The sequence below is a fragment of the Terrapene carolina genome, unplaced genomic scaffold (assembly GCF_002925995.2).
Source record: "Terrapene carolina triunguis isolate 2854851 unplaced genomic scaffold, T_m_triunguis-2.0 Scaffold96, whole genome shotgun sequence".
NCBI classification, from domain to species: domain Eukaryota; kingdom Metazoa; phylum Chordata; order Testudines; family Emydidae; genus Terrapene; species Terrapene triunguis.
The window spans coordinates 60,797,852-60,820,355 of NW_020664447.1; the positions used below are offsets into that span (position 1 = coordinate 60,797,852).

The 22,504-nt window shown below is 46.2% G+C and overlaps 1 protein-coding gene across 2 annotated transcripts in view; it reads left to right on the forward strand.

Annotated features, from left to right (window-relative positions):
• Positions 1 to 22,504, forward strand: part of TTLL5 (tubulin tyrosine ligase like 5) — a 214,163-nt gene that overhangs the window by 51,258 nt on the left and 140,401 nt on the right. For both annotated transcript variants that reach the window (XM_029911515.1, XM_029911516.1), the window contains exons 12-15: positions 4,512 to 4,593; positions 5,814 to 5,875; positions 15,543 to 15,634; positions 21,867 to 21,980. In XM_029911515.1, coding sequence (XP_029767375.1) covers positions 4,512 to 4,593; positions 5,814 to 5,875; positions 15,543 to 15,634; positions 21,867 to 21,980 — 350 coding nt within the window. The remainder of the gene's footprint in view (positions 1 to 4,511; positions 4,594 to 5,813; positions 5,876 to 15,542; positions 15,635 to 21,866; positions 21,981 to 22,504) is intronic.

Consider the following 22,504-nt stretch of genomic DNA (forward strand, 5'->3'; position numbering starts at 1 on the left):
TTTGGGATGAAAAGAAATTTAGATGTCCTCTTCAAAGTAGCTTAGCCATGTTGAACACTAAGCCCCATCTTCCTTATGGGGATTGCAGAGCTGAGTTATACCTCTGTGCACTCTGGGGAGCTGAGCTATGGCCGGACTCTAGGGCTACCTCACACCTTCCAGGGGACTGCATGAGGATGGAAAAGAGTTTGGCTGGTAAAAAATGAGAAGCATTGCTTTGCTATTAGTTATGCAGGAAAGCTTCCTCTTCCCCTGTAAGGAAGGGGGATATCCCTGAGCCTTCTGGTGGGGTGGGTTTGGGAGCCCTCATTGCAGTGATCCTTTTGCTGAGTGGGAGCTCATGTTCCTAAGTCTCGGCATCAGATGCTGCCTTCTGATATCTTGCTTGAGCCTTTGAAATTGTATGAGGGCAAAATAGCTTTTTGTGGTTCACAGTAGCTGAAGAAGGGGAGTAGGCTAAGGATCTGAGGAGCTGTGGAAACCTGATTGCCCATCTGCCAGCTCCCCATATTTCCTCAACTTTGGGATGCAAGATGGGCTGTCACAGACCTGATGTTGCCCTTGCCACAACTAAGGGGAAATCCTAGTATACAATCATCTTTCAATCAGTCTGCTCTCTCTGATCCCTCTACAACGGGGAGTGAGCCAGGCAGCCTGGCTACAGCTGCAGAGGAGACACCGTTGCTCTCTGGTGTTCTCACAGGGGCTTCCCCTCTTCATGCTGCTTACATGTGAGTTCAGTACCTTTGCCTGCAGAAGAAGAAAAGATGGGGTGAGAGTGAGGCATTTTTCAGTGTGAAATCGTCCTGGTTCATTCTCCAAAGTGGGACATAGGCTAATGAAACACTTCCAGGGGATGTGGGATGCTGGATTTTTTTACCTATGATTTGTGTGTAGTAGTTCCCAGTCAGTGTCAGGATGCCCATTGTGCTGAGTATCTCAGTTCTAACTGAGCTCCACCTGTTGGACTTCTCACCAAACTGCTGTGAGGGGATCCAAACACCAAGTCCCCATATGCCTTAAGCCAGGGGTTCTCAACCTTTTTCTTTCTGAGGCTCCTCCCCCCAACATACTATAAAAACGCCAGGGGCCAGCAGAGGGGCCTCTGGGTTCCTGGCTTCAGCCACGGGGGGTGAGGGCGGCTTGAAGCTTTAGCCATGCAGGGCTCAGGGCTTCTGGACTTCAGCCACCAGACAGAGGAGAGCTGGGGCTTTAGCTGTGCAGGGGGCGGTTCTGCCCTGCAAGGGCATCAGGGCTTTAGACCCATGGCTCTGCTCCCGGCTTCAGGGGGTGCTGGGGCTGGGGGCTTCAATCCTGTGCCTCTGCTCCTGGCTTCACCCCTCCTCCCCCCAGGGGACATCTGGGCTCAGAGCTCCCCACGGCTCTACTCCGGTTTCAGCCCCAAAGTGTACTGGGCCTTGGGGGCCCCACACTTCAGCTGCAGGGCCCCGTGGCCCCCTGCAATGAGCTTGTGGCATCATGGGGGGCAATAGATCCCTGGTTAACAACAGCTGCTTTAAGCATCAAGAGTCTCAATGGAGTCCAGACCCTGCCTGTAACGGGGATCTCTAGGCACACTCATAGGGTGTGGGTCATCTGCCTAGAACTTCCCCTGACAGCTGAGACTTCTTGGTCCAGCTGTCCAGTCCCTGGGACCAATACTAACCCCCCAGATATCCCCAGATCTTAAATTCCAGCTCTGAGAATGGTCTAGATTTACAATTTACGTCTTCCGGGGCACTTGATAGATGTAGCATATAACACACAGATGTGACACTGGATTTTAAAACACCATTGCTCTTTACATAGAAAGCACAAGAGTGTATAGATCATTTGGAAAACAACAAACACCTGCTCACAATGCCCCCCATTCTAGCTCACTCTTCTCTTGCAGAACTGTGTAGAAGCATTTGTGGTACTGTCTCCTTGGTCCAGTGCATGCCCTGTAAAAGTAAAAGGGATCAATCTTGGTCCCGTTTAGCACACGTGCCCCATCCTCTCTATAAGTGTAAGAGCATCGTATAAATCAGCAACAGCAATGTACAAAAACACTTAAGACATGGTTCCTGCCCCAGAGAACTTAATATGTCAATAGATAAGACAAAGGGTGGGGGAAGGAATGCTGTACAAGCAGAATGATCGGGGTGCTGACTAGCAAGTATCTTCTTAGTTTCACATATATAGGAGTGGAGGAAAGGAGGGATGGGATATTGAGGGGGTGGGGGGAAACGATGGGAAAAGGGGGAAAAAAGTGGGAGAGAATGATGGAGAGAGGAGCATGGAAGGTGAAGTTGGTAGCTAAGGTAGGGGCAGCCAGGGGGCTCCGCACACTGCCCCCGCCCCAAGCATCACCCCTGCAGTTCCCATTGGCCGTCAGCTGTGGCCAATGGGAGCTGCAGGGGCAGCACCTGCGGACGGGGCAGCATGCAGAGCTGCCTGGCCATGCCTCCGCATAGGAGCCAGAGGGAGGACATGCTGCTGCTTCCAGGAGCTGCTTGAGATAAGCGCCACCCAGAGCCTGACTCCAGACCCCCTGCAGTGCCCCAACCCCCTGCCCCAGCCCTGATCCCCCACCCGCCCTCCGAACCCCTCAGTCCTACTCCTACACCCCAGAGCCCGCATCCCGGCCAGAGCCCTCACACGGGCACCCTAACCCCCTGCCCCAGCCCGGAGCCCCCTCCTGCACCCTGAACTCCTCATTTCTGGCCCTATCCCAGAGCCTGTACCCCCAGCCGGAGCCCTCACCCCCTCCCGCACCCCAATCCCCAATTTCGTCAGCATTCATGGCCTGCCATACAATTTCCATACCCAGATGTGGCCCTCGGGCCAAAAAGTTTGGCCGCCCCTGGCTTAGGGGGTGGGAGGTTGCAGACCAGCAGTTGCTATTGACCCACTCACCTTTTCCATCTAGCTGTTTGGCTGTCCCTCAGGTTTTGTTGTACACTAGGAACTACAGGGTCCTCACTGTAGCCTAGACTGTCTTTTGGAAGAATGTGCTTGCCTATCCATGAGATTTTTTTTCTTGTTCAAAACCTTTAAATGTTCACACTCACAACCTCCTACTCCTTCCCTCTCCCTTGCCAGAGCCTTCCCAGCCTGGGAAACAAGAAACCCCAATGCAGATCAGTCTCACTTCCTTGGGCTGGACCAACTGATTAGTTCTGTGATGTTTTGCTTCCCATTCAGTGTCTGGCTACAGGGCCCAGAAAAACATGCAGGCAACATTCACAAATTGTGATGCCGTTTCCTTCTCCTCCAAGTTCCCCCAGTAGCTCATTAACTTACTATCACAAGCTACATGAGCTCTTGAACAGCTGCCTGCAAAGGAGGATCTTGTCAAACAGTCTAGCTCACCAGAGCCCGCATGAATGTCAAGCAAGTGACAAAATGCTGGGGCCAGAATTCGAGGAGAGCAGCATGGCACAGTAATTCTATTGCTCTCGTTCCAGGCATTAGGGAACTGATCAATTCAATGGAAATCCTTCTCCTGTGCCAATCCCAGGTTCTGCAATATTTAAAAAGAATGTGCATAAGTTGCGCTGATGTTAACTGTCTCCAACACTTAGTACTGTGTCAGGAAATTGCTTTGGTGCCAACTTATTTACAGTCATATTTGTGTACCATCTTTCTTGTAAGTTGTGTCCCAAAATGAGAGGATGTGCTGTATAGAAGGAAATAAAATCAGTCCTGGAATGGGAAGCTGGCTTCAGTCTGACTAATTAAAGAGGAGTGCATCTAGCACATGTGATACATTCTGAGTGAGAGAGCATTTTAGAGGATAGGGCGAGAGGCTTTTTTTTAACAGTGATTTGCAAAGTGGAGGAGCATCAGTAAAGTGAAGTTACTGGGAGGCTGTCAAAGTGGCAGGAGCTGCAGAGAAGAAGGATCTTGCACCCACCTGGGGATTATGTGGGAATACAGAGGGAAAGCTAGTGCTAGATGAGTAGATGGAAAGATTGTGATGGTAAAAAGAATGGAGGTCCATGTGGCAGACTAGGGAAGACATGAAGGGTTTTAAAAGCAAAGAGGGTGAATTTTGGTTTTAAACAGGATCCTGGAAACAAAGTAGAGTTAGTGGAAGTGTTGGAAGATGGGATGATTTGGTTGCATTGCTTTATGCCTCTGTGTGTGAAAATGTAGGTAGCATAATTCTGCACATGCTAGGGTCTGGACAGCTAGATCTTGGGGAGGCAAGTGTTTCTAATTCTTCCTCTCTCTTCTTCTCTCTTCTACCTTTGTTTGCTGTTCCTGCCTGTGCCCCTCCCTTTCTCATCCTTCTTTCTCCAGGTTTTCCTGGGGCTAGTTTTCTGGACTCCCCCAAAGCTGGTAGTGTCTTCAGCCCCCATTCTAGGGAAGCCAGACTCCCATCTGAGAGGGTATCTGAGCTAGAGGGATCAGTAAGCCTCAGATGAGTCAGCTAGTGGGAGTGCCCCAACAGAGGCTCAAATTGGGCATTTCCTGGGCTCTCTGGGGCATTATTGTGTATGAAAGTGACACATTTGTGTTTTCAGAGCTGTATGGTTTTGATGTCCTTATTGATGCTACTCTCAAGCCCTGGCTACTGGAGGTGAACTTATCTCCATCCCTGGCCTGGTAAGTGATTCCCAGCTTCAAGAAATGGAAGGGCTGGGACCTCAATAAAGATGGTGGAATCTCTGGCCACACCAGGTGCAGCACCACCAAGTGCATGCCCTGGGCAGGCATGCCTGAATGAAATCCTTGGTATATTGTTCCATTATTAATGGGCTTACAGAGTGGATCTTCTTTGCTGTTCCTTTTCATAGTGACCTGGGTGCATCAGGCATTCTGAAGGAGTCAATTGGGGTTCTATTTGCTTTCTATTTCTTTGTTACTATTGCTAATATCTCATAACCTAGGGTCCTATTTGACTACTCATTTTTCTTCTCCTCTCACACAAGTCCACAATGCATCAGAGATCTGTCCCTTCCTCCCTGTCCACACAGCTATGAACTGTTGTCCATACAGTTTCTTGTCTGTTACTGGAACATCCTCCTTTCTAGCCTCCCCAATAGCCATTTAGCCCATGTCTTAAATCCATTCAGATTGTGGCCACTGAAATTATTTTTCTGATCCAATGTTCCATACATACATGCCTGCATACCTGACCTACTATTATTGCATTCCCTCCTCTTTCCTTTTACTTTGCCACTGATGCCAGCCTCTGTACCCCATTCATTTTCCACAGAACTGCAGAGCATAGTGTCCTTATGGTCCTACAATAAAGAACTCTTGGCTGCCAGGGCCTCAGGGGCTTAGCCTGTCTTTCAGTCCAGATTAATTTCAGTTTAGCTCTGTGTACATACATGCTTTGTATTTCCCCTTCTATCTGACCCCTGCATCTGTCTGACCCCTTCAGGGTCCATCTACTTTCTGTGATCATTTGTTCCCTGCTTCCTAGCATCCATTGATCTGTCATTTTATATGGATGGGTGGTTACTGTTTAACATTTGTATTGCAATAACACCCATTCTGCTATGTGTTGTAGAGATACATGGAAACCCAGTCTCTTCCCAAGAAGAGCTAACAGCCCTCCCCAAATGATGCCCAAAGGGAATGTGGGAGCGGATTATAATTGAACAGATACAGTGTTTAGAGGCAGACATAATTCATCCACTATTTTTGTGATAAAAAGATAATCAACTAGACTTTCCCCATATCTTCCATTCTGTTTGTGCTCTCTGAGAACTGATCCACCGGGAATATGATGAAAGGGAATCTGTGTTGGGCATTGATGCTTTCCTTGAACTGCCGAATAACTGACTCCTCCTGTCTCTTGTTGCATATGGGGACAGTGATGCTCCTTTGGACCTGAAGATCAAAGCTAGCATGATTTCGGACATGTTTACCCTTGTAGGTGAGTGCAATAGAAACTTCAACATGACTCTTTACTGCATGTTAACGTGCAGTTTTGTGTGGTCTGTTGTATTAGGCTTGGGTAGATGTGTCAGGTTTTGATGTTTGTGTATGTATTATAATGGATGGGGGTGTTTGAGTTAAGATGAGTGGGTGCTTTGAGTTATGGGGACGATGTGTGTCTTGAGTTGCATGGATGGAATTGTAGGTGGGTGGATATGGTGTATTGGATAGTTATACTATGTTGAGGGTGTGTGGGTAAGTGTTCTGGCTTGTCAGATGTATTTGGATAGGGGGTGAGTTAGTGTGTTGGATTGTAGAACAAGATGGTGTGTGGAGGTGTGTTGTGATGAGTGTTCAGTGGTGGGTCAGGGTGTAATAAGTTGTGGGAATGGTGGTGAATGTATTAGATGTGAAGGGGACCAGAAGAGATGCTACCCAGTGGACTGCTGTTGTGCAGGCTGAGCAATTCCTTCTCTTAAATGTGTTGAAATCTCTAGTTTGGTTTGTGAAGCTGTCTGTTTCCTTGACTCCCCAAAATGAGTGACTGCATTTTACAGCCTACTCAAGGGAGTTAAAGAGAAATGAAAAAACGTTTGTAGGGTTGAGTGCTCCAAAGTGAAGGCAGTGTTAGTAAGTTGTGATTAGGCTGTACAAATGCGGAGTTGTGGGTGTGAAAATCTGCATAATTGTAATGTGTAGAAGTGTTTAGCTAGCAGAGTACCCTACGACTAATATTTTACATTACTTGTTGAGGGGTTGTTTCGGTTTTTGGTGTCTTACTTTTTGGGCCCGAAAAGAGGTAGAAAAATGCTACCAACACAGCATGCTTAGCCACTGAATGGAAGAGGACACTCCTCTGTGTTCTTTAGCAACCCTTCTTTTTAAATGCTGGCTTTTCAAGGGCATGCTTTCTGGTTCTAAGGCAGAAATATTATGCAATGGGGGGAGGGACGGGGGAGGACTCGAGAGTTAAATAAACCAAGGCATACTGAGGAAAAAAAACTTTTTGGGCCTTGTTCGGGGAAACACACACCTGGGTTTGTGGTTGATAAAACTGTTGGTAGGAATGCTAGGTTGTGTTTCAGGGGCCGCCCAACTCTCCCAGAAATTAAAGGTGGTTTATGGAATAGTATCCCTGTAGGTGCTCCACTTCAGGTGTGCATGCATCCCACACACCTTCAACTGGAGATTTTCATTAGCAGTGTCTGTTCGACCCATGCATGTGCCCTACACACCCTCATGCCCCAAACCAATGCTATGTAGGGCTTCATGGATGAACTGCCCTCAGTTTCTTCTTAACTGTCGCAGCCTGAGATGGCGCTTTAGCATGTCTGCCCTGAATGGGCTTCAACTAAAAGTTTGTTTTTCCTCCTAGTAGTGAGTTTAGTTTTTAGATAGTTTGATAGTTAGTTTAGTAGTTGAGAGAATTAGTTTTGTTCCTGTCCCCTCCCTCTGGGAACGCTTGTCTTCCTTGGGAAAGGCATGGCCAACTCACCAGGGTTCAGATGTTGCCTCACTTGCTGGGAGGCCATTCTGATTGGCAGCAACCACTCCAAATGTGTTCGCTGCATTGGAGATTTGCACATCCCTCAGAAGTGTAACTTCTGGCTGATCCTTAAATTCAGAGCAAGCAAGAACCGGGAGATAAAGTTGAAGCTACTAATGATAGAGTTTTCCCTTTGCCCTGCTTCAGAGCCAGATCAGGAAACACCCCCTTCCGCCGGTACACCAGTCTCTGGGCGGATCCAGCGCCCCTTTGATCTTGGTTCAGCTATCCCCAGAAAGGGGAAGACTCCAGAGACTTCCTTGAATGGTCCCAGGAAGAGGAGCTCCAATTTCCTTCTTAAGGAGCCTGCTCCTAAATGACTTCTGTCTCCCAGTTGTTCAACTGTTTCAGAAGCTTAAACTTTTTGGCTTAGTACTGTAGAGGCAATGGACTCTTTTGGTAGCGGCGGGGCTGGATAGCCCTGAAGCTCTTCCAAGAGCAAACACTGCTCTGACCAACTATCAGTACTGTTCAGACAAGAGGGCAAGGAGAACCATTCCTCTAGGCCAGTATTGTTGGACGCACAGCTTTACAGTCAGCACCTTCCCCAATGGGTTCCTCTGTACTGAGCAAGCCTAAGTGTCTAACTCCATTGGCACCCACCTCGAAGCACTCTAAATGTTCGGTACCATCTATTTCTACAGACACAAACACCAACATATCGGTACTGTCTCTCCATTTGGTACCACAAACATTTTGGTACTTGAAGGGTGATTTATCACTGTCAGATGAACAGGAGTCTCCAGTGCTCATGGATACTGAGTGCCTCTTGTAACCAAGACCCATACGGTCAGCGGACTCCTATCTATCTCCAACACTGCCTGATTCACCACCTTTTACTGTTGGGATCCTCCACTGGATGATGTCGAGGATGATGATGCAGACCTCCTTTTCAGTCTCTTTTCTCTGAGTGCAGGGCTCTCTTATCTGTCTGCATAGGAACGCACTCTTCGACACTCACAGAGAGAGAGGAATTTTGGGAAAGTCATCATGGGTGGTGGGAACAGCCTTGGATGCTACCCCCTCTCCTATATGGACCCCCTCAATGACCATAATGGGACCCCTGGGTGGCATACTGATGACAGTTTTCCAAGGTATTGAGTTTTGCTCACTGGGATAAGAGAGATATACAGTTACCTCCACCCCAGCCCATTCCTCAACAGGAGGAGACATTCAAAGAACAGGAAACTAGGTCAGACGAGAAGGGTACCCCTCAAATCACCATTTCCTTGTCTCCGGATGAGGCGGTTATGCCTCCATCACCATCTGTGGCTGATGATAGCCAGCAATTTCAGGAACTCATAAAACGGGTGGCGGATGCTCTCCCAATACCACTTGAAGAGGTCAAAGAATCACAACACAAGTTGATGGACATTCTGCAGTCAGCAACACCAACCAGATTTGCACTACCTATCAATGAGGCACTTTTGGATCCGGTGAAGATGGTTTGGCAGACTCCAGCAACAGTACCATCTTGCAAATGAGCAGATAAAAAATACTATATCCCCACCAAGGACTCCAAATTTTTACTCTCCCACCCTGCACCTAATTCTCTTGTGGTGGATGTGGTGAATGAGCAGGGAAAACACCACCATACCAAATCGATCCTGTATGACAAACTAGAACCACCTGGAATTCCTACTCATCTGCGACCCTGCAATTTCAGATTGAGAATTACTGGGTATTCATGGCAAAATATTATTACACAAACTACAGGAAATTTACTGCTTTTATCGAGCACCTTCCACCAGACCAAAGAGAACGATTTCAGACCATCACCGCTAAGGGACAATTACTGGTCAGGACATCTCTTCAAGTGTCCTGAGATGTGGTAGACACCATGGCACATTCCATTTCTGTGGTGGTAGTTATGCGCAGGGCATCCTGGCTCCAACTGTCCAGCTTTCCCTGAGAAGTCCAGAGCATTGTAGAGGACCTCGCCTCTGAAGTTGTTTTCAGAAAACACAGAGAAGTCCCTGAACACTTTGAAAGACTCCAGAGCCAAATTACGATCTCTGTGAATTTACACCCCTATGAACAAAAGAAAACTTAGTAGGTCACAAAGCACCCAGAGATAATGGCCAATCCAATTTTGTGGTTCCAGAGACACGTTGGATCCACGAGGAAGAAATATAGATTACAGAGGAAAAGAATTGTTCATCTATGTGGCCCAAGTACTCAACCAGAATCAAAACACCAATTTGATGGGTTGGTCAAGGGTTCGAATCATCACAAACTTTAGTTCACATCTGCAACAATTTGCCCACCTCCCCCATTTGGACCCTGATTTAGCCATTTTCAACATGCATGGGAACAGATTATCGTAGAAAAATGGGTCTTGAAGATTGTAACATTGGGCTACACCATTCACTTTTCCTCCCTCCCTCCTTTCCACCCCCCCCACCCATCCCTTTTCAGGGACCCCTCTCACAAGTTCTTGTTGAGACAGGAGATAAGCTCACTTCTTCATTTAGAAGTGATAGAGCCTGTTCATGCTCAACATAAGGGAAAGGGTTTCTCCTCAAGGTATTTTTCCTATACTAAAGAAAATTGGAGAGTTAAGACTGATTTGAGATTTAAGACTACTAAACAAATTTGTAAAGTCTCAGAAGTTCAGGATGGTAACTGTGACAGCTATAATTCCTTCACTAAATTCAGGGGGTTGGTTTTCAGCCATCGATCTACAGGACACTTATTTCCATAAAGTGATACATCCATCTCACAGAAGATACCTGTGTTTTTGATTTAGGCCAGGATAATTTTCAATACTAGATGCTCCCCCTCAGACTCTTCTCAGCTCCAAGAGTGTTTTTCAGAAGTATTTGCAGTGTCACTTAGCTTTGTTGAGAGGCAATTTTAGTATTCCTGTACCTCGATGATTGGTCGTTCAAGGATTGGTCTTACAAAGCAGTGCAATCAGCCATGCAGAGTGCCCTTTTGCTGTTCCTGGAATTAGGTCTTCAACTCAATGTAAAAAAATCCACGTTGACCTCAGTACAGAAAATACAGTTCATAGGGGCATCCTTCGATTCATTGAAGACCATGGTCTACCTTCATATGGATAGATTCATAATGTTGTTAGATCTAGCCAAGACTGTTTGAGCACCTTCAAACCTCAGTGAGAAACTGCCTCCAACTCCTAGGTCACATGGCAGTTTGTACTTTTGTAAAAGATTATTCAAGGTTGTGCCTTCATTCTTCAAGGGGTGGCTCAGAGCAGTCTAGTTCACTGCTCTACAGCCAAAATGCTTCTGAAATAAATGTAGTCAAACTTTACTAATTCTGGGTCACTGAGAACGAAAATGATGCTTAAAATTGTTGATTGGCTCTAGTTTTCAAGATATGCTATTGGGTCAGTATATACGACCCTTGACTTGGGAATGGCGGAGGATAAGTGAGTTATAAAGGGAAGGGATCTCAATTTAAACCAGAAATGACTAAAATACATCTTTGACTGGATCTATGAATAAATCTATGACTGGGTTTGGACAGTACTTGCTTTTTAGGCAAAACAATGAATGATGCAATCTGAAGCTGGTATGCGTCATACATGATATGAATTGCATCATGTTATTCCTAGAAGTCATGGATGATGCAATCATAACGAAGCTTACATCACTCTGCTGAACAAATTGCCCTATATCAGCTCTAGAAATCATACAGTGTTGTGCTCTCTTATTTGTCAGTGTTTGATTTTGCAAAGGGACACATTTCTGTTTAGCCAAAGTGAGCAGAGATGCCTCGTACTTGTGTGAACAGTGCAGATAACTTCTGCTATGTTTGTGGTGAAGTGACTTTTGCATCACAAAAGCGCAGTATAACCACTATGGTTAAGAAAGCCTATCACCTTTATTTTGGCTGCAAAATTGGAGATCAGGACAAGAGGTGGGCCCCACACATATGCTGCAACACTTGTGCAACAAATCTTTGCCAGTGGTTGAACAGGAAAAGGAAATCTATGCCTTTTGTAGTGCCAATGATTTGGAGAGAGCCAAGAGATCATACCAGCAATTGTTACTTCTGCATGGTGCCTCCAGTTGGGAAAGGTGTGTCAAAGAAGAAAAAGTGGACTGTGCATTATCCAAACATTCCATCAGCTATACGCCCAGTACCCCACGGAGAAGGACTGCCGGTTCCTGATGCACCAGAATCATTCTCACTTGAGTCAGATGAGGAAGAGGAAGAGGATGAAACTTCTGGTCCTGAACCATCAATGTCACAGGACCCACATTTTCTCCCATCCTCCTCCTCTGAACCACACCTCATAACACAAGGTGAACTGAATGACCTTGTCAGGGATTTGGAACTACCCAAGAGTAAGGCAGAGCTGTTGGGCTCCAGACTACAGCAGTGGAATCTCCTGGCAGGTGATGTTAGGGTTTCCATGTTCCGTGACTGTCAAAAGGATCTTGTCCCATTCTTCTTCATGGAAGGTGATCTTGTAGCCTGCAACAACATCGATGGTGTGATGGCAGCCCTCAACATCGTTCACGATCCAGATGAGTGGAGACTGTTCATTGATTCATCGAAGATGAGTCTTAAAGCTGTTTTACTGCATAATGGCAATGTTTTGCCATCAATTCCAGTTGGTCATGCAGTCCATATGAAGGAAACCTATGACAACATGAAACAACTTTTGAGGTGCATAAACTATGACCAACATCAGTGGCAGCTTTGTGGCGATTTGAAGGTTGTTGCTCTCTTGCTTGGTCTGCAGACTGGATAAACAAAGTACTGCTGTTTTCTCTGCGAATGGGATAGTCGTGCAAGAGATTCCCACTACATCAAGAAAGATTGGCCACTCCGACAGTCATTGGAGCCTGGGAGGAAAAGTGTTCAGCATCCACCACTTGTTGAATCAAGGAAGATTTTGTTACCACCCTTACACATCAAGCTGGGTCTGATGAAGAACTTTGTCAAGGCCATTGACAAAACACAAGCAGCTTTCAAGTACCTCCGTGGAAAATTTCCAAGGTTAAGTGAAGCTAAGATAAAGGAAGGTGTCTTTGTTGGTCCTCAGATTCGTGAACTTCTTCGAGATGATGCATTTGACCATGCACTGCGTGGCAAGGAAAAGACGGCATGGAAAGCCTTCCAGTTAGTGGCATTAAAATTTTCTCGGAAACAACAAGGCAGACTACAGGTTGTTGGTGGAAAACCTCCTCAAGGCATACAAAAGCCTTGGTTGCAACATGTCACTAAAGATACATTTTTTGCACTCTCATCTAGATTTTTTTCCACCGAACTGCGGAGCAGTGAGCGACGAGCACGGCGAGCGATTTCACCAGGACATTGCAACAATGGAGAAACGCTATCAGGGCAAACGGAGGCCATCAATGCTTGCAGACTATTGCTGGACAGTGACAAGAGATGCTCCATTTAATGAATACAAGAGACAAGCCAAGAAGCGCCGAGTAGACACTGAATAGGACTAAACTATGTACAGAATAGTTTTTTGCCTTTTGTTTCATAATAAATTTTATTTATATAACCCTTTTGCTGATTTTTAAAGTGTTACATAAACAGGACAGGTGAAATATTATCATGTAAAGCAACCATAAACACATGAAAAGACCTAGGTTTACAATTTATGATTAAAACTCTACTATCTACACAATATACATAGACATAAAATGTAAAAACTTAAATATCTTAGAAACAATAGCCAATCAGTTGTTTTAATTGTCATATTTGAATTCAGCACATCAAAATACTTAATAAATAGCACATTTTATCTCTGAAGCAGACGACTTCTCAAAAATTGTAGACCAGTGTTATCAAAGAGATGCAGCTTGGACAAACAGGTTTTAGTTCCCTGGTAGGTAAAAGATTCCCTAGACTGGTAGAAAGATCATCAAAATATTGGTGCAGGCATTCCTTTTTTCTGACGGTCACCATAATGATGGACGTATCCTTTTGGGATGGGGAGCTCATCTCGATGCTCATACAATCCAGGGCAGATGGTTGCCTCGAGAAACCAGTTTCCACATCACCTGTTGGAACTCAGGGCAGTCAGAAATGCCTGTCCTTATTTTCTGCCTCTCATCAGGGTTATGATGGACAATGTGGGCTGCATGTTTTATGTAATCCAGTAAGGAGGAAGCAGATCTACCCCCCACACTCCCTACGGGTGCTGAAGCAGTAATGTTGCGGAACTAGCACATGAGCCATTGCATACGCATTTCAGCAATCTACCTTCCTGGTATTCAAAACACTATGGTTGATGCTTTCAGCAGGTGCTTCTCCCAGGCCTTCAAATGGGAGTTGGACTCTCAGGCCCTCCAAGACATATTTCAGACTCGGAGTTTTCCAGAAGTGGACCTCTTTGCCACCTCTATAAACAGGAAGCATGGTCTTTTCTGTTCAAGAGGCAGTCTAGGTGGCCGTTCTCTGGGACACACCTTCCTCCTACCATGGACAATATTTCCCCCAACGCCTCTAATACTGAGCATGATGAACAGAATCAGACAGGACAAAGCCAGGTTATTCTAAGATTCCCAATGTGGTTGAGGCAAGCTTGGCATCCTTACCTGTTTTACCTGTCCCTCTGTCCAGTGATCAAGCTTCTGATCATCCCTTATTTCCTCTCCCAAGACATCGGTTAATTGCTTCATCCCAACCCAGGAGTTTTCCGCCTCGGGGCATGGCACCTCAATGGTTTATGGGGCTAGAGTCTGCCTGTTCTGTGGAGGTACAACAGGTGTTATTAAAAAGTAGTTAAGAGTCTACCCAAAATACTCACCTTCAAATATGGAAAAGATTAGCCATTGGAGTGAACTCCAATGACTTACACTTGCATCTTCCTCATTCTTGATTATCCTAGATTACCTGCTGGAACTGAAGAAAACAGGATTATCAACCAGATTGGTCCAGGTTCACTTGGCAGCCATAACAGCCTTTCATTCCCCAATGGAAGTGTTCTCAGTGTTCACTCACCCAATAACTCTGAGTTTCATCAAAAGTTTTGGAAACCTTTTCCCTCAAATGAAAGACCTCACTCTGACTTGGGATCACAATCTAGTTCTTAGATGTCTCAACTAGACCTTCATTTGAACCAATGGCGACCGGTTCCTTTCTTCACCTGCCTATGAAAATGGTGGTTTTTGGTAGCCATCACGTCAGCCTGAAGAGTTGGAGAAACTGGGGCCTTAATGACAGACCATCCTTTCACGGTATTCTTCAAAGACCAGGTTTCCTTACGTTCACACTCTAAATTCCTACCTAAGGTGGTGTCATCTGAGTTGCATCTTAGTCAATGCATTCATTTTACCGAGTTTTCCCCCAAAACCACATAATTCTCAGCAGAAGGCTTCCTTTCATACTTTACATGTTAGAAGAACATTGGCCTTCTATCTGGATAGGGCCAAAAAATGTCAGATGTCTCCTAGACTACTTACTTCCATTGAAGCCAGATCTGAAGGAGCTACAATCTTCACCCAGTAGGCTATTGAGGTGGATCTCTGGGTGTATTTTTGCATGTTGTGATGCGGCTAGCATTCAACCTAAAATTCAAGGGTGTTAGTGCACTCTACAAAGTTGCAATCAGCATCTATGGCATTACTTACAGATGTTCCAGTATCTGAGATTTGCAGAACCGCTATGTGGTCTTCAATACATAGCTTCTCCAAACATTAAGCCTTGGTCCATGCCTTTAGATCTGATGCAGCAGTTGGCAATGTGGTTTTGTCTTCAGTGCTGCACCTGATGCTGGAGCTCCCTCCTCCCTGTGGGGATACTGCTCTGGAGTCACCTGAAGTGGAGCACCCATAGGGACACTTCTCGAAGAAGGAGTGCAGTATCTAGTTCTTCAAGGTGTATCCCCTTACAGTTGCTCCATTCCCTGCCCTCCTTCCTCTCTGTTTCAGAGTTTCCTTTGTGAGACTTTGCAGTAGAAAAGGAACTGAGCACAGTTCATCTGCACAGCTCAATATAGCCATGGTATTGTGAGCACAAGGGCATGTATGGTCCTTGCTTGGGTCTCCAGTCAAAGGTGCATGGGGTGCACATGCATGTGAAGTGGAATGCCCATGGGGGGAGGGGGGGGATGCATCTTAAAGAACCACAGTTGTTGCACCAGGTGAGTAACCTCTTCTTCTTACATGTCTCCCTACTCCCACAGGCTTTGTGTGCCAGGATCCGGGCCAGCGGTCAAGCCGGGTAGCCCATCACTCATCTGAGTCTGCCAGAAGAAATCCCTTTCAGAAGCCTCAGGTAAGCAAGTTCAGCAACCCAGGACATTGTGTTGCAGCTCTGAGGAGAATACCAGGATAGCAGCTTTAATCAGTTTTGCCCAAAGGTGAAAGAGCCTGCAAGTGAGTGTAGTGAGGCCCCTGGAATCCTAGCACAATTGTAGAAGAGGAGGCTCATGGGATGCGACTGCACTATGTGTGTCCCAATCAGCTTCATTGTGGGTGACTAGCTTCAAGAATCCCACAGCTTTTTGAGTATTTGTGAGACCATATCTGAGGCAGAAAGAGCTTTCATATTTGAAATTAGAGCCTTATTTCCCCTTTGCCCCTGGTTTCTTTCATCTCCTTTCCCTTTGGACTGAGGCCTCATATGGCTCATGGTGAATGTCCAGTGTCCCTTCTGCTGTTAAAATGCTGGATCTCTGAAAGGCTGCTCTTCCCTCATCTCTCTCTGTCAGCCAGATGGATCCCACAAATGTTGGTGGGGTGGGGAGCTTCCAGCCCATTTGTTTTCTCAGAGGCATTTTTCACCTCACAGGCATTGTGCACTGAATTTTAAATCAAAGGGTTTTAATTTCAATGAGAGTTTGTGAGCCGCCTGCAGTTGGCCACTGTGCTGCTGCAGTTGACCTTTCCTGTGGCATAGTGACTGGAGCCCAGGTGGATGGAAATCTTTCTCTGTTCAGATTTCCATCTACCTGGAAACAGATTCAGAACATGGAAGACTCTATATGAATTGAGGTAAAGTACATCTCACAAAACTCAGATCCGCCAAAATCTGGATCTGGATTTATCTTGTGGGGTGAGAATAACTGGTGAGGTGAGATTTCATTGGACATAAAGACACCTGGCTGAGGCTCCAGTTCCCATATCCAATTCAACAAGTGGGAATCAATACAGATCTCCATGACTTTCAAGACCACATTTTGAGGCATAGGGAAGGAGTGCAGTGTTGTGCCTTCTCCTCCTTGACCTAGCCTTTCTTGGACCTGTGGGAGCCACTTAATGGGGCACATGTCTCTACAAGCGGCGATTTATTCAGGAAACAAGTTAAATGGTAAGTAACCTTTTTTGCTAGGGCAGACCCCACTGGTCATTGAATTCCTGCTTGAATGCACACACAGAGCTCAGGGTGAAGAGATTAGGAAAGCGGAGATGTATTTGAAGCATTTGATTTTTGGTGTTATGAATTTACAGAATGGATTTCTCATAAAAGCTGTAAATGGTGAGTAAATTCTGGGCCAGCTGAAAAGAGATTTGCATTAACACATTAGCAGAGATTCACAGTGCTGAGTGCTGGCCATGAAGTAGACTGTCCCCTCTTTGCAATGGTACCTCAGCCTGCACTTCTCTTACCAGGAAGACCCTTGTAGGATAATGAGTAAGGATATGCAACAGAGGTTCCTGGGCTCTACAGAGGATCCCATGAGTAGAGGTGGGCACAGGCCTGTCTCCAATACCCAAGAATTTTTTGGGGGGGCTGCTCTTTTCTGGATGCCTTTTGATTTGGTTCCTGTTTCATCATCTGTTCCTCTTCCACTTCTGGTCTCAACTGCAAAGGGAATTTTGGGTCATTCTCAGCTCCTCCATGATCTTAGAAATTTGAATAGTTTGTGACCTTAATCAGGGGAAGTTTAATTTGTAGGAAACAAATGAGGTTAGGATTGGTGACTCTTAAGATGATAACATGGGTCTCGCCATAATGCACTGCCAGTCCCTTGTGTGATTTCTTTGGGTTGACTCCCTGAGCACTGGTACCCTCCAGAGAAATGGAGCAATTACTTGCTTTCTTTGTAATTGACCATTGGTTTGGGCTAGAGTTCTTTCAATGAATCCTAAGCAGTAAAGGGGGAGCTGTAGCTTCTTGTGCATAGACCAATCTAAGGGAGGTACTTGGCCGTAGTACTGCTTGAAATGACAGATCCCTTGAAGATAATGTCTTAAGCCCTTTGCTGTTCTTGTGTGTCAGCAAGGAGGGAGGCAGCCTGGACACCACCACAGGCAAGAAGAATTCTGCTCCTATGTGAATGCTTATTCTCCATCACTTTCTTAGTGAGCTGGACTAGGGTATTATCCCAGTGCCAGGTGGAGGCTTATTTGTTCTCAGACTGCTTTGCAAAGTGCTGCTATTTTCTCATTTCTGCCCTTGTAATGGAATGTTGGACAGCATCCCGTTTCTCCCTCGGAACTGGAATATCTTGGATATTCAATGAAATGGCTCCTGGGACTCCTAGGGTTTTCCCTCTTAGGATTTTTCCTCTCTGCTCTGCACAGTTCAACTGAACAGCATCACTTATCTCTTTCCTTTAATGGCTAGTAGGTGTTAATGCAAATGAAAAATATTTATCCAGTACAAAAAAGATAACTTTGGTCTTGACAGTTGAGATAGGTTGGTTACTTGCTTCTGTCATGTGGAGTTGTTTTTTCTGTTGTTGCGGATTGTGCATGTACTCAGAAGGTCTAAACATTTGAGCATTTGCCTGAAGGTTATTATTATGATTGCTGGGGGTGGAGGTGATGCAGAATGCATTTGTGCAGGACATAGGCAAAATCGGAAAAGGAGGTGGTGGGACCACCTAGCCATTCACCTGGACTTTTTAGCTATGGCCTCTCACTACAGGGCATGTCACACCTTGTCAGAGGTGAAGGTGTCTTGGCAGAACATGAGATTTTTATTCCAATTGTCTGTCTCTTGTAGTGCCCTGTCTCTGCGCAGTCTTGATTAACAAACACAAAGTTGGTCTTTGATACAAATTATCCCAGAATGTATTGCAGAACTAAATAGCCCAGATAAAGAGATTCAGAGTTAAAGGAGAAAGGATGTTTCATCTGAGATTTGAATGGAGATGGAGAGATACAGGAAGATTATTCCAGATGGCTGTAGCTGCAGGGAGAAGGTTCTCAGCAGTGGCAAGATTGTTTTAAAAAGTCAAGCTGGTGTGATCATCTATCCACAAAGGTGCAAGATGGTGGCACCAACATTTGCATGCTGGAGCCTGGAGACTTGGGATTCAGGGAGGCCATAGAGAAGGAAACTGCAGTAGTCAGTGTGGAGTAGCAGTAGCAAATAGGAGCAATATCACAGTTGTGGGTGGAGAGAAGTGTAGGATTTTGCCTAGGTCATGGAGGCCAGAGACAAAAGAGGTCTGGGTAAAGGAGAAGGGCTTCTCTTGCCCAAGAGAAGAAATAATTATTGTCCTTGAGACAGCCATCTGAAACAAGTGTTGAAGAAGTCACAAATGCACTAGAGCAAGATGAGCTGAGAGGGTGACAAGAAAGGATTTGTTTAAAGGTGTTAGAAAATATTTTGAGTTGTATGTCCTCAGCATAAGTCAAAGCTAAGATTAAGGGTAAAAGTAAGATTGAAAGAAAAGAGTGGTACTGAATCACAAAGTTCCATAGCGGGAGTGATCTTGTAGTAGCTGCCATGGGTGGTTAGGTCAGGGTAGGACCATGGTGTGGGACTCAGAGGCATGTGCCCATCTTTGGAAGCAGATCCAGGAGGTGATCTTGTCCACAGTTTTTCAAAAGCTGCACTGTGGTCAAGGAGGGAGCAAGAACCTTCTGAAGTCATTATCTACTCAGAGGAGAGAGGTTTCTCTGCTATGATCAGAATGAACCTTACACCGAAATATTAGAGGATATTGTTGGACAAGAGGTAAAGAAGATTAGAGAGAGCTTCTTTCTCCAGCACTTAGACAACAGTACAGTCTCTGTAGAATTGAGCACGTGGGTGAGAGCCAGAAACGGCTGAGTTCTACGTTCAGCTTTGACACTGAATAACTGATTTCCCCTCTCTGCTTATTTTCCCCATCTGCAGTGAAGAGACTGACTTACCTCCAGGGATAGGGCCATGGAAAGCCTTTAAGATGAAAAACTCTCTCCTAATGTTTTCTTTAAGAATCATTTCTGACGTGGTGTGTATAATGTTGGAGTCAAGGAAAGGTTTTTAGGAAGTGGATGGATGGTGGAAGATTTTAGAGAGTTAAGATATCGAGGCAAAGGAGTTGATAGTGGTGACATAGGGGAGCGAATGCAGGGAGAAAGGATATGGAATAACCAACATGCTCAGGGTCTGACTGATCACCATTTTTGGGCTCAGGAAGGAATTTTCCACCAGGTCAGATTGGCAGTGATCTTGGGGTTTTTTGCCTTCCTTTGTAACCTATGTGTGTGGGTCACTTGCCAGGATCATCTGGGTATATTTCATTTAATCATTTCTCTGCCATTGCAGGAGCCTGGGGAACTGATGCACCTTGGTCTCTCCTATTCTATGCCTGTGGCACATAGTAGTCTAGTTTCCTGTGGGTTGTAATACTTTGGTCTAATTGTGGTTGTTGGGTTTAGTGGTGGTGTTGGTGGCCTGTGATATACAGGAGGTCAGACTAGATGATCGAGTGGTCCATTCTGGCTTTAAATTCAATGACTCTAGTGCCTCCTGTTTACTCATTCATTTATTTTTTTCCCCAGCCAGACCTCTTTGGGGTCCTTCCTATCTAATCACTTTTCAATAGGCTGTAATGAAACATTTTCCGTTGGCACCTGCTATGTCAGCTTTCCCTCTGGTTCTCACCACATGAATTGCCTCTGAGTCGCTTGACCCAGCCTGCTCCAGCGCAACATCCATTCCTGTTGCAACTGCTTCATCATCAGCTTCTGTCGTGCTTGTGGTTTTGTGGAGGTTGCCACAATGAAATTCTATTGTTTTAGTTACTAGCTCAGATGATCCTTACAAATAAGAATACAACTGGATCCTGCATTCATCTTAATTTCAGTATGTGTTCTGTGGGATTACTCCCAAGGTTTAATCAATTTGAGATTACTTCCTCATTCTTCTTTCACTTCTGTGCTAAGAGGGGGTTTGAATGCCATCTGGAGGAATGACTGGGCTCAGTCTTTTTTGTGTCTTTCTACAGAGGAAGCCTACCTGAGCTGTGCCTAGGGCCCAGTTAAACTGTTCCACTATCCCAGGGCTGGTGCAAGGATGTTTCGCGCCCAAGGTGAAATTTCCACCTTGCGCCCTCCCGCCTCCCCGAGCCCTGCAGCAGCTCCCCACCCCCCCTCCGCCCTGAGGCTGTTTGGCGCCGCAAGCCTGGGAGGGAGAGAAGCAGAGCGGGGCGGCGTGCTCAGGGGAGGAGGCGGAGCAGAGGTGAGCTGGGGCGGGGAGTTCACCTGCGTGCCGTCCCCCCCCCTTACTTGCTGCAGGCGGCCCTCCCCGCGCCCCCCTGCACCAGCTCCCTCCGCCTAAATGACGACGACGACCGGGGCGGCCGAAGATCCGGCCGCTGTGGTTGCCACCGAAGAAAATGCCGCCCCCCAAATGCTAGTGCCCTAGGCGACCGCCTAGGTCGCCTAATAGGTTGCACCGGCCCTGCACTATCCTGTCAGATTGTGTTCGGTCACACTGATCTAAGTTTTTGTCAGTTTCTTAGGACCTGACAGTTCTCCTGCTTTTCAAATACTTCTGATTCCAGGCTCATCATTTGATCTATTGTGACTTACCAGGCACTGACTTCAGGTTAAGACTTTGTTTGCTAGAACTTCTGCAAACCCTTCCTTTTTTAGGTTCTTGCTTTTCTAGTCTTCCTTTGCCTTCTGTGCTTATCTGTGATAATACTGATAGCCACTTGGCTGTGGAGTATGGCTGTATGAAGAGAAAAGGTCTTTCTATTGAGTCCCAGGAGCATCAGATTGTGGTCTTTCAGATTTGTGAGCTGAGAAGAGAGCATTATGGATATTGAACTGAATGTCTCACCTTTTTCTCCCACAACTTCATCTCACTAATTAGTTACTAGAGTCCTTGCAGCCTGACTGGGAGGGTGAATCCTGACTCTGGTGCCCCTGGGATGTGGATCCCACTTTGCCTGGGACCTGGGACTGTTTAATCCTGGTTCTGATGCCCATTGGCCATGAATCTTTCTGTGCTTGGGGGCTGGGAGTGAAAATCTTGGCTGCAGGGCCTCTGGGGTATGTGTCATGGTTTTCTCAAAGGGGTTAGGTGTGTGAATGTTGGCACTAATGCCTGGGGTCCTACTGTTCTCAAAAACTGGGAGTGTGAATCCTGACATTAGTGCCCAATGGGGTGTCCATCCTGCTGTAGTTGGAGGCTGGGAGTGTGAATCCTGGCTCTGGTACCCTGGAATGTGGATTCTGCTGAGCATGGGGGCTTGGAATTTGAATTTAGCTATTAATTTTTAAAATAAGTTTAGAGAGGGGAAAAGAGTAGCATCTGGATTCAGACTATGTCTCTACAGCGTGCCCGCCCTCTGTCTGCCAGTGATGCTGAGGTGAAAAACGTGATGCCCTCAGGCAGGGAAAAGGTAGCCGGAAAGCAAAGTGGCTCCATGCTGGGCCTGTCCATGGAGGAGGTAAGTTAAATATCTGATATTGTATGTACCTTGGCTTTGGGACAACATGTGGGGATGAGGGGAACACAAGTAAATTAATAATCCAATGTAATTTTGGATTAACAGTTGCTGCTGCCAAGTATCCACTGCCTCATGAGAGGGCTCTCTGGCCCCAGAGTGGGACAAACAAAAGTGATAAGGGAGACCTTTTAGAAAATGCTTTATTCTCAGAGTGAAACTGCTGAATTTTACTGATAATAGTGGCTCCATCCCAGAAGGGCCCCTCCCCCTGCTATGACAAGAGTGCGTATATGCTCTAAAACAGTGGTGGACAAACTTTTTGGCCCGAGGGCCACATCTGGGTATGGAAATTGTATGGCTGGCCATGAATGCTCACAAAATTGGGGGTTAGGGTGCGGGAGGGGGTGAGGACTCTGGCTGGGGGTGCGGGCTCTGGGCTGGGACCAGAAATGAGGAGTTCAGGTGTGGGAGTTGGGATGGGGGTTGGGGGGTGAGGGCTCTGGCTGGGGGTGCGGGCTCTGGGG